Source organism: Hyaena hyaena, unplaced genomic scaffold (genome assembly GCF_003009895.1).
Source record: "Hyaena hyaena isolate Hyena2069 unplaced genomic scaffold, ASM300989v1 scaffold_331, whole genome shotgun sequence".
Taxonomy (NCBI): domain Eukaryota; kingdom Metazoa; phylum Chordata; class Mammalia; order Carnivora; family Hyaenidae; genus Hyaena; species Hyaena hyaena.
The window spans coordinates 1,669,818-1,687,279 of NW_024080965.1; the positions used below are offsets into that span (position 1 = coordinate 1,669,818).

The 17,462-nt window shown below is 40.8% G+C and overlaps 1 protein-coding gene across 4 annotated transcripts in view; it reads right to left on the reverse strand.

Moving 5' to 3' along the window:
• The window catches only part of ABCC2 (ATP binding cassette subfamily C member 2), a 65,194-nt gene extending 50,290 nt beyond the window's left edge, over positions 1 to 14,904 (reverse strand). For all 4 annotated transcript variants that reach the window (XM_039249247.1, XM_039249246.1, XM_039249249.1 and 1 more), the window contains exons 1-2: positions 14,827 to 14,904; positions 12,541 to 12,714 (exon numbers count right to left, since the gene is read on the reverse strand). In XM_039249247.1, the coding sequence (XP_039105178.1) occupies positions 12,541 to 12,714; positions 14,827 to 14,859 (207 nt within the window). In that variant the 5' untranslated portion in view covers positions 14,860 to 14,904. The remainder of the gene's footprint in view (positions 1 to 12,540; positions 12,715 to 14,826) is intronic.
• Between the last annotated feature and the right edge of the window lie 2,558 nt (positions 14,905 to 17,462).

Here is a 17,462-nt window from a genome sequence, read left to right on the forward strand (position 1 = left end):
TTTAACCTTACTGATAATTAGTGCAATTTCAAATTATAACAATATGCAATTTTTCACTTAACTGATCAGCAAATATCAAAAAGTTGGTGAGACAGAGGAAGGACCTCTATGGAGGTTAATTTTCACCATATATGCAAATTTTGAGCCCATCCATATACTCTTCATTCAGTAATTTCACTTCTAGGAATTTATGCTACAGACACACCCACTGTACTATTTACTGCAGCACCGCTTATGACAGGTTAAAAACCACATAGATTTCTATCACATGGGGCACATAAGTTATGGGACATCCAAGTAACAGCACTGTTAGTAGGCACTGAAAAGCAAACAGATTTTGGGGTGTCTGGGTGGCTCAGTCGTTAAGCATCTGACTTGATTTTGGCTCCGGTCATGATCTCCTGGTTCATGGGTTCGAGCTCCACGTCAGGCTCTGCACTTAGCCTCTTATTCTACATTTCATAACAAGGTCAATTAGTCAGTTGAGTTAAACAGGGAGTGGTCTTATTTCAGGAGGTGGTTCTGCAGGTGGGCTTTCAAAGTCAGGCCCATAGTGTGTAAACAATCAGATAGATAATTAGCCAGATATACAAGGAATCCAGAAGAATTCAGGATCCAGGCTAGTTTTATAGGTAAACAATAAATATTTAATAAACAAAAAACAATAAATATTCTGACAATTAATCAGAACTATAATCTATTACCCATAAAGGTTTGTTACTGAAACATTTTCTTTCCTCTCCAAAATCACAGTCAAAGGCAGCCAAATTAAGACTAAGTAGTTTATAGAACAAGTCCAGTTTTAACAAACTTGGCCTATTTACATAAACGCAGCAAGAATAGTGGCTGGCCATTTAAGTTCTTTTAAATCTGGTTTGCTGGAACTTTTCATAGGAATTTCAGGTTGAGCCTTTAACAGCCTTTCAAGGCTGAGCCAAGCCACGTGCTTGCTATTAGACTCCACTGCAATGCCTGTAGATTTGGGTTACTTCCTCTTCTTGAGGCCCCCAACATATCGTGAACCTGCCAGGAAATGACCTTGCTTACTTACCTGGTAAGGCTCCCAGGAACCCTGTAAGCAAGGTACCAGCCCAATTTTTTCCCTCACAGGTGTTCACTGGATCCATAAGGTCAACCTTAGTTCCTTAAAGCTATCTGGTCATTGGAGTCTATGCAGGTCTCTCTCAAATAGGACATTTCAGTCAAGGCCTTGGTAATACAACTGTTTCCAATGGTGCCATGTTACAAGGAAAATAGATTTTTTTTTTTTTTTGGAAGGAAGGAAAGAAGGAAGGAAGGAAGGAAGGAAGGAAGGAAGGAAGGAAGGAAGGAAGGAAGGAAGGAAGGAAGGAAGGAAAAATCCCAAGTGGGCTCTGGGCTCTCAGCCTCAATACCACAAACTAAGAGATCACAACATGAACCGAAACCAAGAGTTGGATGTTTAGGGGCGCCTGGGTGGCTTAGTCGGTTGGGTGTCCGACTTTCACTTAGGTCATGATCTTGCGGTTTGTGGGTTCGAGCCCCGCGTCGGGCTCTGTGCTGACTGCCAGCTCAGAGCCTGGAGCCTGTTTCGGAGTCTTTGTCTCCCTCTCTCTCTGACCCTCCCCTGCTCACGCTGTCTCTCTCTCTCTCTCCTAGAAATAAATAAAAATATTAAAAAAAAAAAAAAAAGAGTTGGATGTTTAACTGAGTCACCCAGGTGCCCTGGAAAAAAGATTCTTATTGAACTTCTACAAATAACTATACCTGATTTCCCTTATGACATATTCTTCTAGCTTCACTTCACTTAAGCCAGCCACCATAGCAGCTACTCTAGCACTGGGTTGATTAATCATAGGGGCAGATATTGAAGTCCATGTCCCCCAATATCCCACAGTCATAACATACCCACTTGTGCTTAAAGCAGATCATTAGCTCCACTAATTCATTTGTAGAATATTCCCTCATAGCCACTTTCTGACTAGTGGGAATTTCTTCTCCATCGTCCCCAGGCTCAAGAGTAGCCTAGGTCTTAATTTGACTCCAAGGACTTGCCTGTAAATCCTTTCCCTTCTCCATGATAACGTCCTCCTCACCAGAGGAGTCATCACCCCAGGGATCCCATGCTTTGGAGGTACAAGTCTCTCGAGACAGAGCAGTTCTCACTTTGGTGCACAGTGGTCTGTGCCCACACATCTTTGCCATCTGATTTCTAACCCTTCCTCCTAACACTGAATTCTTGCGGACATGTCTGCATTAGAGGAGAGCACAGCTCATTCATCTTTTTTCTTTTTTTTTTTTTTTAATATTTTTATTTATTTCTAGGAGAGAGAGAGACAGCGTGAGCAGGGGAGGGTCAGAGAGAGAGGGAGTCACAGACTGAAACAGGCTCCAGGCTCTGAGCTGGCAGTCAGCACAGAGCCCGACGCGGGGCTCGAACCCACGAACCGTGAGATCATGACCTAAGCGAAAGTCGGACGCTTAACCGACTAAGCCACCCAGGCGCCCCACATTCATCTTTTTTCAAAGCCAACACTTCTCTGGTCTGTTCCAGTTCTCTCCTTACTCCTAATTCCCAGCCCGTGGCATATTACTAGGGACAGATTAACCGCGAAACTACCCCCAAAATATCTCTTTCACAGTCTCATCTCCATTTTCTTTCCTCACCATTGCAAATAGGGTATCTAACAATCCCTGGAGTGTTTACAGGACAGCCCCATACTCACATACTGATCCAAAATGCTCAAAAAACCTGCCCAAGGCTCCCCGTGTGGAGGTAGTTAGCCAGCCTGGGGCTCCCCACCCCCGGCCCCAGGACGACAGGCTTTCCCCTGGCACAGCCCCTTTACCCACGTTTGCGTTGTTTCCGGTATCCTGCAAACCATGCCAATTGTCAGGGGGTGGAGGAGGGTCAGTACTGCATCCTCCAGTCTGAAAAGTCACTTTAATACCAAAGAACAAAGTAAGCCACTCTATACCATTTCCACAAAATTTCATTTGGGGTAATAGCTTACTGATAGGGATTAGCGGGCGGGCACCAGCCAATGATGCAGGGCACTATGCAGCTCTCCTCCACCACCTCCCTCCCCATTCTCTGCAACTACCTGGACCTTAATCCCCAGCTCTTATGGAGGGAGGAGCACGCTAATAAAGTCACAGGGTAGTTATCTAAATGGTGCCACCTGTGCACCAGAGCGCCCAGGATGAAGGACCAAAGATGGAGTCAGTGTTGTCAGCATTCCTACAGTAGTCATCAAAATTAAGAATAACGTTAGTAACAATGGGAAATTCTTTTTATATTATCTTAAGCAAAAAGCATAGATTATAAAATTGCATATGCAATGAGTTTAATTACGTTTTAAAAATATGCATAAGATGTAATCAAGTTTGAGATCTTGAGATGAGATCAACCTGAATTAGAGTAGGCTCTAAGTCCAACGACAAGTGTCAGTCTTACAAAAGAATGGGAGAAGACACATAGGCATGGAAGACACAGGCAGAGAATGGAATCAGGCAGCTACAAGTCGAAGATTGCCAGGGATTTCTGGCAGCCACCAGAAGTTAGGGGAGAGGCATGGGATAGATTCTTCCTCAGAGCTTTCAGAAGGAACCAACATTATCAGCACCTTGATTTCAGACTTTATCCTCCAGAATGTGAAAAAAATAAATATGTATTGTTTTAAATGTATACATATATACATATATATGTGTGTGTGTGTGTGTGTGTGTATGTATATATATATGGCAGGAGTTCCCAGTTCAAGATACCAGATTTAGTATATTTATTACCACATAATAAATTCATAACAGCACTGAGAATATGAATTGAGAAGGGTAATCTCAGTAGACCAGAAAAGTTCTAGAAGACAAAAAGCAAGCATGTCAATAGTGACAGAAAAAGGGGCAGAGAAAACCACATAAGGAAGGGCAGCAGTGAAAGAAGAGCCTGAAGCAGACATTACTGGTTGGTGTGTTATCTTCTCTCTGTCCTGGATTCATCCTCTATTCTTGGCCCTTCAGGCCTAGAGTGGTAACAGGTGGCTGCTAAGCTCCAGATCCCCTTAGAGATACAACCTTCTCACATGGTCCTTTTTCCCCTCAGCCACCTGTTTCCCATTTTGGCCTGACTGGTAAATTGCCTACTCAAAGCCATTCTCTTCTTTTCTAACAGAACCCCTCCCCTCTTTTGTAAAATATCTACCCTACTCAGCTCAGCCATGTGCTCTGTTGGAAGCTGGACCCATTTCCAACCCTATGAGATGAATTAAAGCCAATTGCGATGGTCCCATTCTCCTGGCCTGTAATTGCTCTGGCCATGAGCACGTGACACAATTCTGGCCAAAGAGAACTGAGGAACAGCTTGTGGGGACTAGTTTGTGGGGACTCTGGGGAAGTTTTTTTCCTCACTGATCAAAGTGATATATAGATCCAGAATATATAAAGAACTCTTTACAACTCAACAATAAAAAAACATAAATAACCCAATTAAAAAATAGGCAAAGGATTTAAAAATTTTTTTTATAGTTTATTTATTTTTGAGACAGAAACAGAGCATGAGTGGGGGAAGGGCAGAGAGAGGGGGAGACACAGAATCTGAAACAGGCTCCAGGGTCTGAGCTGTCAGCACAGAGCCTGATGTGGGGCTCGAAACCACCAACTGTGAGATCTGACCTGAGCCGAAGTCAGACGCTTAACCGGCTAAGCCACTCAGGTGCCCCCAGCAAAGGATTTAAAGAAATTTTTTTCCCTAAGAAGGTATACAAATGGCCAAAAAGCATATGAAAAGATGCTCAACATCATTAATCATTAGGGAATTTCAAATCAAAACCACAGGAAGATACCACTTCACATCTACTCGGATATCTATAACTGAAAAGATGAACAAGTATTGGTGAGGATGAGTATTAGAACCCTCATCCATTGCTGGCAGGAATGTTAAAGGATGCAGCCACTTTGGAAAACAGTTTGTCATTTCCTCAGAATAAGGGCTACCATATGACTTAGCAATTCTACTCTTAGGTATATACTTAAGAAAATTGAAGACCTATGTCCACCCCCAAATAAATACAATAGAGGAGATCTATCCAGTGGTGTATCATTTGGCTAAAGGAATGGAATACTGATAGGTGCTATAACATGGATGAGCCTTGAAAACAATGCTAAACGAAAGAAGCCAGACACAAAGGTTGCACACTGTGTGACTGCATTTATATAGGAAATGTCCAGACTAGGCATAAATAGAGACAGAAAGTATATTCGTGGTTTCCAGGGAATACGGGGAGGAGGACAGAGTGGGGTGACTGTTTAATGGGTACAAAGTTTCCACTTAGGGTGATGGAAAGTTCTGGAACTAAAGAACAGTGATAGTTGTACAACAGTGTGAATATATTTAATGCTACTGCATCTTACACTTTAAGTTGGTTGAATGGTCAACTTCATGTTCTGTGTATTTTACTACAATAATAATAATAAAAAAGGAGTGAATTACTGACTCATGCTATAGCATGTATAAATCTTGAAAACATTTTGTAAGTTAAATAGGTCAGGCGCTAAAGGCTACAAATTGTATAATTCCGTGTCTATGAAGTGTTCTGATTAGGCAACTCAGAGACAGAAAGTTGATTAGTAGCTGGGGAGAGGAGGTTAGGGGAGAGAGGAGGAAGGGGAAGGGAATGGATTGTTACTGCTAATATGTACTGGATCTCCTGGAGTGATGAAGCAATTCTGAACTAGACAGCAGAGATGGTCACACAATTTTGTGAGTCTACTAAAAGCCACTGAAGTGTACACTTTAAACGGGTGTGTTTTATGGTATGTTGACTATATATCAATAAAGCTAATTATTTTAAGTGATACACAAGGACATATGATCTCTTTATCTGCCTCTGGACACTGACTGGAGGCTGTGATACCCAGAGGTGCTGCAGCCATCCTGTAATCACCTGCTAGCTTGACGATTGGTTCGATAGGCTGAGGCGATCAGAAAAAAGATGAAAATAATCAGCCATCTGCTGAGGTTATTGACTCTCTAAAATAATAAGTCCTGGAGTTGCACTATCTCTGGTATTCCCGTTCTGCAAGATAATAAATTCCTTATTTTTTAAGCTAACAGGTGTGACTCATAGGTGAGTCTCCCACTGATATAAATCTGTTCTCTGTAGTCAGCCCCAGCCAAGAGTAAGACTGGGGAAAAGGACAGAAATGAGAGTCTTAACTGAAGCTCTGCGTACAGAACTGGTACTGTTATGCCACGCATGTCCTTCTTTCTCCTACTTGCAACCTATCATCACAAATCCACTGACAACTGTATTTGTCACTGTCACAGGCTATGAGTCTGGAGTTCTCTCTTGTCCAGCAAGAGAGCAGATGCAGAACTGAATATGAGAGAGGCTAATATGGGGGAGGAGACAAGAGTCCTGAACAGGGGATTCGTCTCTGTATTTATTGAGCTCACAATATATTAGCTATGTACTGAACACGAAGAAAGCACGAGATATTACCCATGTGGTGAACGTGAAGAAAATAAGATCTTACACACGTGAAAGTGGAGAAAACAATCAGACAGTAATCGTTAACTTGTGTGTGTAAGAAGCAAAGGGTCAGGGGGTGAGGGGCAAGTGGTGTTTGTGATCAAAGTACAATAGTATATTGGTGTTGGATGGAAAGTAACTTCCTGCAGGTGATATAACAAGTTACTGTTGACCCCATTACAACATCTCTCTAGCTAACCTCGGGTGCTCTCGCCACGTGGTGGCAGCTTTCTGCCCTAAACTTTTTTCTAACCCATTTATGTAAGTAGAACCTATTTTCCCACATGCCACCACTACTCGTAAGCAGGCTAAAACAGATGTACTCTCTAAAGAAACGGAATGCTTAAAAACAAAAATGAAAAAAAAAAAGGGTGGTGGGGCGCCTGGGTGGCTCCGTCGGTTAAGTATGGGACTTAGGCTCAGATCATGACCTCATGGCTTATGAGTGCGAGCCCCACTTCTGGCTCTGTGCTGACAGCTTGGAGACTGGAGCCAGCTTCAGATTCTGTGTCTCCCTCTCTCTCTGCCTCTCACCAGCTCATGCGCCGGTGTTCTCTCTCTCTCTTTCTCTCTCTCTCTCAAAATGAATAAACATTAAAAAGAAAAGAAAAAAGAAATGGACTGCTTTTCCTGGGGAAGGGTAGGAAATAATAATGTGTGTCTTAGCGCCACAGAGTAAAACAGTCTTCATTCACCAAGCAGTGGGGGTAGGGAACTACAGCACAGTCTACTGCTCTTGGGAGAAGCCAGTAGGTCCACACAGTTGTCCAGCTGGCCCAGAGCTCAGAGGCAGTCCTGCCCTCCAGAAGGGGACAGCTGGGAAAGCTGACTTACATAATGGCAGAGGGACCTACTCCAGTCACATATATTCATTAATTTAGTCCCTCACTTATAATTGCAACAAAGAACACTAAGAAAGTTGAGAAAATGCACAGCAAAGGAAACAACCCACAAAACTAATAGGCAACCAACGGAATGGGAAAAGATAGTTGCAAATGACATATCAGATAAAGGGTTAATATCCAAAATCTATAAGGAATTCACCAAACTCCACATCCAAAAAACAAACAACCCAGTAAAGAAATGGGCAGAAGATATGAACAGACACTTTTCCAAAGAGGACATCTAGATGGCCAACAGACACATGAAACGATGCTCAGCATCCCTCCTCATCAGGGAAATACAAATTAAAACCACACTGAGATACCATCTCACTTTAGCCAGTCAGAGTGGCTAAAATGAGCAAATCCGAAAACTCTAGATGCTGGTGAGGATGTGGAGAAACGGGCACCCTCCTACACTGTCGGTGGGAATGCAAACTGGTACAGTCCCTCTGGGAAACAGTGTGGAGGTTCCTCAAAAAATTAACAATAGAACTCCCCTATGACCCAGCAATAGCACTGCTAGGAATTTACCCAAGGGATACAGGAGTGCTGATGCAAAGGAGCACATGTACCCCAATGTTCATAGCAGCACTCTCAACAATAACCAAAACATGGAAAGAGCCTAAGTGTCCATCAACGGACGAATGGATCAAGAAGATGTGGTTTATCTATACGATGGAATACTACATGGCAATGAGAAACAATGAAATCTGGCCATGTGTAGCAACATGGATGGACCTTGAGGGTGTTATGCTGAGAGAAATAAGTCAAGCAGAGAAGGACAAATAACATATGTTTGCACGTATAGGAGGATTAGGAGGAAATTAACTGAGGACCATGGGGGAGAAGAAGGGGGGAAATGGTGGGGGAAAGGGAGAGAGGCAAGCCATGAGAGACTCTTGAATGCTGAGAACAAACTGATGACTGATGGATGTGGGGGGGGAGGGGGGAGATGGGCGTGGAGGAGGGCACTTGTGGGGATGAGCACTAGGTGTTATATGGAAACCAATTTGACAATAAACTATTTGTAAAAAAAAAAAAAAGTTGAGAAAAGCCAATACTAGCAAAGAAGATAGCCAAGATAATTAAACAGGACAACTGATTCTGGGATAAAACAAATTATTAAGTGAAGAGAAGACAATTTTAAATTATTAAAAAATTAATGTCCTATAACAGATTTGACAATACATTGCATCCATTAATAGGTTGATGTTTAAAAAAAAAAACTAGGGGTGCCTGAGTGGCTCAGTTGGTTGGGCATCTGATGTTGGCTCAGATCATGATCTCGCAGCTCGCAGGTGGTGAGTTCAAGCCCCGAGTCAGGCTCTGTGCTGACAGATCAGAGCCTGGAGCCTGGTTCAGATTCTGTGTCTCCCTGTCTCTCTCTCTGCCCTGCCCCTGCTCTCTCTTTCTCTCTCTCTCTCTCTCAAAAATAAACATTTTAAAAAAGTATATTCAGAAATTAAGAATAATTCTTAGAAACCAAACCCACAATTGTGAAAACAAAGGCTGGAAGAAAAAATTGGGATGACTGGAGGAAAAAACTGGGGACTATCTTAGAACTTGGGTAGAGCAAGAAAAAGAAATTTAAAAAGAGAGAGAGAAGTTGAAAAGGAAAATCCATTCAGTGCTCAAAATCCACCTGAAAGTAGTTCTGAAAAGATGGAATTTCAAAACTGGAGGAAAGGAAATGAAAGAAGTAATGTATGAAAATTTCTCAGCGATAAGAAAGGCAAGAGTGTTTACATCGGAAGTGTAGAACCCACTGAATGAAAAAAGAGCCATGTAAACAGACTCTCATGAAATTTCAGAACATAAAGAATAAAGAGGATAAAAGTTTCTAGAGAGGACAACAAGAAATGAGAAGAAGTCTAACTGAGTAGCACAGGATGTTGGGGGAAAATATAGCAGTATCTTCAGAGTTTAAAAAACTTTGTTTTGACAAACATTGTCAGAAACCAAGGACTGAGACTTTATTCACTGTTGCTTTCTCTGAAAATTTTATTTGAGGATGTTCTCCAGATCCAAGAAATTTGGGGGTGCTAATTCTCTCATTGACACAAAAGGAGCATCAAGATGTAGTGTCTAAAATTGATGGTAGATTATTTTTAGGAATGAAGGTAACAGAAAAACTGAAAACAATCATACAAAATGAAAAGACTGAGAGAAAGGGAAGAAGAAGAAAAAGGAAACTGAAGGTAGGGCCAATCAACCAAATTCCTTGTCTTTCACAGAGGACAGAAATAGATCTTTTTTGAAGGTGATAAAACAAGAAATACAGGTATAAACACACAAATTGCAGATATGGAGGTAACCATCAAAATAATTTTAAATGAAGGCCTCTAGAGAATGATACTGTCAGGTAGAGGGTGAGAAAGAGACTTCTGCTTTTCATTTTATATTTTTTGTTGAGTTTTTTGTTTTTTGTTTTTTAAGAAAGTGGCAGGAAACATACCAAAATGTTAACAGGAGTATAATAGGAGTTAATAGGAGTGATAACAATTATCAATGGATTTAATTTTCTTCCTATTTCCCTAGAGCTCTCAAACCTTCTACAATAACCATGCATTATTTTTATAATCAGAAACACACACACACACACACACACACACACACACACACACACACTTTTATTAAGTAGGATCAGGGAATTATTATGGTTGTTTAATGATTACCATGTCCTTTAGTAGTCTTTGTCCCTTTTCTCTGAATTATTGGAGGAGCTTCAAGCACACATGGACTTTACTAAACTTTAAAGAGACACAATCTCACTACCATTAAAGGAAGGAAGGAAGGAAGGAAGGGAGGGAGGGAGGGAGGGAAGGAAGGAAGGAAGGAAGGAAGGAAGGAAGGAAGGAAGGAAGGAAGGAAGGAAGGAAAGCAAGCAAGCGAGCAGTCTGGCCATATTTAATATCTTTCCATCTTTGCAAGGTCCTCCTTTACCCTGAGCTTTACAAATGACAAGCGCTCTGGTTGAATTTTCTATCCATTATAGAGTATCTATTTCTACCACTTCCCTGGCAGATAGATGTCTGACTTCAGTATCAGTATTTTCAGGGAGTATAGCCCCCAGCAGTCTATTCTATTTTAGAAAGTTAGTATTATTAGAAAATCCTTTAATATATTTAGCCAAAGTGCACTTCCCTACACCCACCTAGTCTTATTCCTCTCTCTGAAATTTTTCAGAACAAGCCCGTCAATCTTCTATGCTATATTCTGCAATCACTTAAAGATGATTTCCATGTTTCAGTGGGTCAACACCCACTGAACACCCATTTTTGCTGCTGTTGCACATTTTGCTTTGACCTCAGCATTTCCACAAACTACAGAACCAAATTCCTTTTTCATTTCCCTGGGTCTGAATATGAATGCATTCATTCATTCATTTTGTAATTCAGTTCATTCAATTACTGTACATCAAGTCCTTTCAGTAAGAATGCACAACAAATTAAACAAACAAACATGTAGACTCTCTCGTCCTGGTCAAGCAAACTGACTTATTTCAGGCAAGTGTAGACAGTTCAGGAAACTCAGAGAGAAATAGTAGGTGGAAGAGGAACTGGAGAAATAAAATCAAGTTGAGGAATGAGCCAAGAAGGTCCTCATAGAAGAAGTAAAGTTTTACTGTGTGAAGAATTATACTTCGGACTGTTCAGAGAAGAGACCAATTATTTTGAAATTTTTGAGAGGAATCTAATTTGTGCTTGTCACTCTCAGGGTAAAGGACAAAAAGTAAAGTATAAATTGTGAAAGGAGCTACTGAGACTATGAGTAAGGGTGAGTGAATTATTAGCTACAGGAAAAAAAAAGCCAATACATTGATTTTCTTTTTCTCTATAGAGATTTGTATTTATAAAAGCTAGACAAAATGTGATATACCCTTATAATGGAATACTATTCAGTCATAAAAAGGGGGATGCACTCATACATGCTACAAAATGGGTGAACTGTGAAAACCTTGTGCTAAGTGAAAGAAGCCATCATAGAAGACCACATCCTATTTTAAGATTCCATTTATATGAAATGTCTAAAATAGGGAAACTATAGAGACAGCAAATGGTTAGTGGTTGCTTAGGGCTAAAGAGGATGGGGATATAGGGTGGTTCTTTCTGTTCTAAAATTGACTGTGGTGATGGTTACACATATCAATATACTTAAAAAATTGCATCTAAATGGATGAATTGTATGGTTGGTGAATTATATTTCAATAAAGCTGTTTTTTAAGGTTAGTAACTATAATCAGGACAGGATACTGATTTACTCACTAGTTAGCATATAGTGCAACAATGATTTCAGGAGTAGATTCCTTAATGCCTCTCACCCATTTAGCCCATCCTCCCTCCCACAACGCCTCCGGCACCCCTCGGTGTGTTCTCTGTATTTAAGAGTCTCTTATGTTTTGTCCCCCTCCCTGTTTTTATATTATTTTTGCTTCCTTTCTCCTATGTTCATCTGATTTGTATCTTAAATTCTGCATATGAATGAAGTCATATGATATTTGTCTTTCTCTGACTAATTTTGCTTAGCATAATACCCTAGGAGGTGACTTTGCAACGTCAGCTGAATGTCTGGGTCAAGGCCTTTTCGGCATTAATCAGTGCCATTGGCTGGTGGGCTTCTCCCTAGTTCTTGCTGGGCTCTCTCCCACAGCTCCTGTTCTTTCCGTATTTCCCTACTCAGGCATGTGCCTGTGAGAACTCACCCTACCTCACTCTAGACTTTGGGAAAATGGAAGCCTTATTTCAGACCCAAGTTATGGGAGATGAGTGATAGTTGGATTGCCTGAATTGTGTAGAGGACATGTTTTATTTCTATCTCATTGTAGGCACCAACTGAATTGTAGTCTCCTGATTTATTAGAACAGCTTCAAGACAGGTCATCCAGTATTTGTTTCTCAAATTTCAAAAATAACTATTTGATCGATTACTAATCATTGGTGTTTAAAGAGTCTGATACCAATAAGATTTAAGAGTCACTATTGTTATGCAAAAATTAAAGTCACCTTAACTAAGAAATGTGGCAAGGGGCCAGTGAGCACCTATCTCAGGAAAGCTGGCTAAAAATAGGGATGAAGACACTTTAACCACCATCAAAATGTTTCTATTGTGCACCAAGTAATTAGTTTGAAAATATCAGGGTTCCCATACCTGCTTAGCAAGATAGAGTTTGGTTATAGATGATCTCTTGATCTTGGATCTGTATACATGAAGAAGCTGCCAAGGGGCCAGGAGCCAAAGGAAACCCAAGGGAATCCACACCAGAACAGTTTGCTCAAAACAAAGTGGCAGGTCTGCTTCTGGGCTATCCAGGAATGAAGAATTCTGGGGGGCCAAATAGGAAGGATTGTTGAATATACTCATGTTTTGAAGACAGAAAACCAGTGTGAGACCACCCTCCACTCCCACGCCTATTTCCAGACAGTTTTAACTCAGTTCTATATCCATATCTGGCCTGGCCCTTTAACTAGCTGCATTTTCCTATTTATCTCCAGTGATATAACTTCAACATTAATGCCTGTGACTTTTCTGGCCAATCCAACCTTAAAAAGTCTTTCTGTGATTCTAAGTGAATTTCTCCACCAGCTCTTCTAAGGAAACTTCACTACTGCATTTGCCAGGTTGTAGGAAGAAGAGGAATGGACTGAAGAGGAATGGACTGTTCTTCAATTCAAATAGTTCCCTGGGATATAGAAACGTGTTCTGACTCTACTTTTTAGCACCGATTAAGCTCCCTGACAGATGTTCCAACATGCAGCCAGCAGGATGCTTTAGTCACTCGATGACATTTAGCCTCCTTTGAGCCAGGGGGCTTATAGTGATTGGAACCTGAGGGGACCACGGGCACAGGAGCTGCGATGGCACTATTGGACGGGAGGCTCATTCCCAGCAGGTTTGTAGTCTTTCCTTTTTACAATAGATAGAAGTGTCTTGGGAAGTGAGGGTGGGAACACCAGTCTTGTAAGGGGGGATTTTTATCTCCTTATAAACATTTTCAAATTGTTTTTGTATACTTGTTTGCACAGACTCTTTAAAGAAAACATTGAGGTGTCCTAACTAAGAGGATCCATCAGATATTCTCAGAATTCTCCAGAGATGCCCTACTGAGGGGTACCTGGATGGCTCAGTTGGTTGAGCGTCTGACTTGGGCTCAGGTCATGAACTCACAGTTCATCAGCTCCAGCCCAGCATTGAGTTCACCACTGTCAGCATGGAGCCCACTTTGGATCCTCTGTCTCCCTCTCTCTGCCCATACTCCTCGTGTGCACGCTCTCTCTCTCAGAATAAATAAACATTAAAAAAAAAAAAAAAAAAAAAAAGATGGCCTGCTAAGATCCTGGGGCCTATTAAGCCCTGCCTGTGTGTAGAGGTCCTAGCCTGAGGCCCTCGGGGCCCAGGTTCTTTCTAAGATGGGAATGCTAACCACCTGCTCTGCTGTGTCATTCCCTCTCTTCTTATCTCTCTGCCAAGTTATCTAACTTTAGAATTCAGAAGAATAACCGAAGATATTTAAACTATTTTCCCTCCATGTGATTCTGATGCTGTGCTAGGCATTTGCAGACCACACTTTCACAGAAGAGTAAATCCTAGGTTCCTTCTCATTTTCTATTTCACTAAGCCATTTGATACTATTGCTTGCCCTGTCTGCCTTGAAATTCTCTGCTCTAGGGTTCAAAAACTGTCTTGGCGTTCATGATACACAAATCTGCATTCCTGGCCCCAGCTTCCATTCCACACCCCTAATTGCCAGGTCCTCTAGAACATATCGCTGTCATTTCAACCTCAGCATGCCTTGACAAAACTCAACCACGGGTCTTCTCTTCTTCCTCCCACCCCACAAACTCCACAACAACTTTCCCTCCTAACATTGCTGAGATTGGAAGCCTTTCCCTATTTCTCTTTAGAGAAGACAATTTTGCTAGTCTGAGAAAAGAGTGTAGGAGGGGTACCTGGGTAGCTCACTCGGTTAAGCATCTGGCTTCAGCTCAGGTCATGATCTCACAGTTTGAGAGTTTGAGCCCCGCATCCAGCTTTGTGCTGACAGCTCAGAGCCTGCTTCAGATTCTGTCTCCCTCTCTCTAGCCACCCCCCCAGCCCCCCCACCCCCACCCCCGCCACCGCCCGGGGAATTTTCTCTCTCTCTCTCTAACTCAAAAATAAAATAAACATTAAAATTTTTTTCAAAAAAAAAAGAGTCTAGGACACAATACACATATGTTAAAGAATATGTTACCTCTTCCACATAGAATATCCTTTGGAAATATTATGACTTATTTTTTCTTAAAAAAAAAAAACCTACAACAAAACAAAACCTTAAGCTTTAGACCACCTGCACATTTAACTTTTCTGGTTCTTACTGGTGGCCACTTGAGGCTCATCTACTATTTGTTCTGAGTCTGAGAAGAGTCAACAGTGAAGATAAGTATTATTTCTCACCCAAAACGTAGAGTTGCAGAACTTCTCCAGCATGATTCCTGGAGCACTTCTGGAATGAAGGCTCTCTTGTGACTCTGTTGTTTCTTATTTAGTCTTTTCCTCAGAGAAGGTGGACTCAAGTTGCAGGTCAGGATGTGTTGCCTCCCATCCTGACATTCCAGATAAAAGCATGTTTCCTGACCTTTCATCTTAACAGCTTACTCATTAACTTGCTCAGATGTTTATTTGCATTATCTCAGTGGCTGGACATGTGACTGAGCTGCCCAGGGGCAGGCCGACTCCTCATCTCCTGAAGTACCAGAAGCCTCTGGAGGTATGGTCTTATCTAAAAGGAACCACTGAAAAATGTCAGTAGGGGGCCATCTGGGTGGCTCAGTGTGGGTTCAGGTCATGATCTCATAGTCTGTGAGTTTGAGCCCCACCTTGGGCTCTGTGCTAACAGCCCAGAGCCTAGAGTCTGCTGAAGATTCTGTCTCTAACTCTCTGCCCCACTCTTGTGCACACTCTCTCTCTCAAATATAAATAAAAAATAAACATTAAAAAAAATTTTTAAAGAGAAAAAAAAGAAAAATCTCAGGAGAGCTGGCAGACAATCCAGGAGTGAAGGAGCCTTTCCTTCTCCTGAAGACATAGGACCTAAAAAGACAAGCATCCACAGAGGGTCAAATATCCTTAAACATGCAGTTTTACTTCTGTTTTAAGGCCTTAGAATTTATAGGAATGAGAAATGTCCTACTCTTCTGGATTTTAAATTAAAAAGTTAAAAATAGTGTAAACTTTATTTGAAAAACTCAGGTTATAAACTAGCATATCCAGTGTGAACCTATATATAAATATAATTTATGCAACAAAATGTTAACCTGAGCTGTTAGAATTGTGGGTGATTTTCCTTTTTGCTTGTCTGTATTTTCTGATTTTTCCATAATTATCAGGCATTATGTAATAATATTCTAAAGCAATTTTTTTGTATTATAAAAAACCCATGATGGAAAATTTACCATCCAACCATTTCTAAGTGTATATAGCAGTCATATATGCTTGCCAACGTATTAAAGTGCAGATGCCATTATTTGGGGGATCACATGAAACCATTTTGGTCACTAACATAAAAAAACCACTTCTTCGTTCTGTGAATATATATAGACCATCTATAGAGAGTAATTAACAAGAAAGTATTTATACTTTAATGTATACATACATACATATATATGTATTAATTTTTTAAATGTTTACTTAATTTTTAAGAGAGAAAGGGCAGAGAGAGGAGACACAGAATCCGAAGCTGAGCTGTCAGCACAGAGCCTGACTAGGCTCGAACCCATGAACCGTGAGATCATGGTACTGAAATCAAGGTACCGTGATTTTAAATCAGGGTACCATGAGATCATGACCTGAGCCCAAGTTGGATGCTTAATTGACCCAGGTGCTCCCATACATATATATTTGATGTAGACTTTAATGTCTGGCCTAAGGTTAAGTATACATTTGTTACCTTAAACTTACAAATGATAATAACACTTACCACTAGTACCAGGGGGTATGTTGTGAATTATTAGTATCTGAAAGATGTGTAACTTTTAATAGGACAGTCATTCAGTTAAGTTCTTAGGAGAAGATAACCACAGGATAAACTTCCAAACTTTACTATGTGCCCGTTAGTGTTAAAATGACGTAGGCCTTGGGGTGTCCAAATATATGTGGACAGAAATTTGCTATGTTTACAATAAACAACATTTTCTAGTTCCTCAACATGCACATACTAAACTATTCTTATGTAATTAGATAGTATCACCATACTTACCACATAAATGTATAAATGCATAAACAAAACCTGGATAAAAACCTGGTGCCAAGTGTTTCTAATGGATTTGTTTTAGGAGGTTTTTTTAGACTTAAAAATTTTTTTCTTATTTATTTATGTGAGTAATCTCTACATCCAGCGTAGAGCTTGAACTCACAACTCCAAGATCAAGAGTCACATGCTCTACGGACTGAGTTGGCTAGCCACCCCTTGTTCCTTATGGATTTGTGATTTTCCTCAGACTTGTTGTCTGTTTCCACCGTTAAATATCAGAATAATTAAATGTTATAGGTCCATTATCCCCAGTCGACATCCAACTGAAAATATTGTCTCAAAAACAGAATGAAATCTTCATGGTTGAATCCATTCCTTTGAAAGCTACTTTGACCAAAGAGGGGGAATGAGAAATTCTCATGAGAGAAACAAATAGCACAAACCTGGCTTACCTAAAGTGATGATGCTAAGGACACACTGGCAGACAATAGACAACTTGTCACACATGCTCCATGGCCAAACTCTAAGGGCTTTTCAGAAAAGTCATAAATACCTGCAATTGTGTTCCCAGATGACTTAGCTAGCCTGCTCAACACTGGACTTCCCATATTGGTCTCTTTGATGCCCTCCAACTAATTTAATCAGGAATAAACTCTCACCTTCCCCATACTGTGTGCTTATTTTTCTCCCTTCCTGTTTCTCTTTTTTGTAATATCCTGACTTTTGCCTTTGTTGACAGTAGTCTAATGACAATCTCTCTCAAGTATGAAAAAACTAGCATTCAGACATCCAACTAACATCTGAGTTAGTCCTTGACAATGATAATCAATCCTCTATCCTC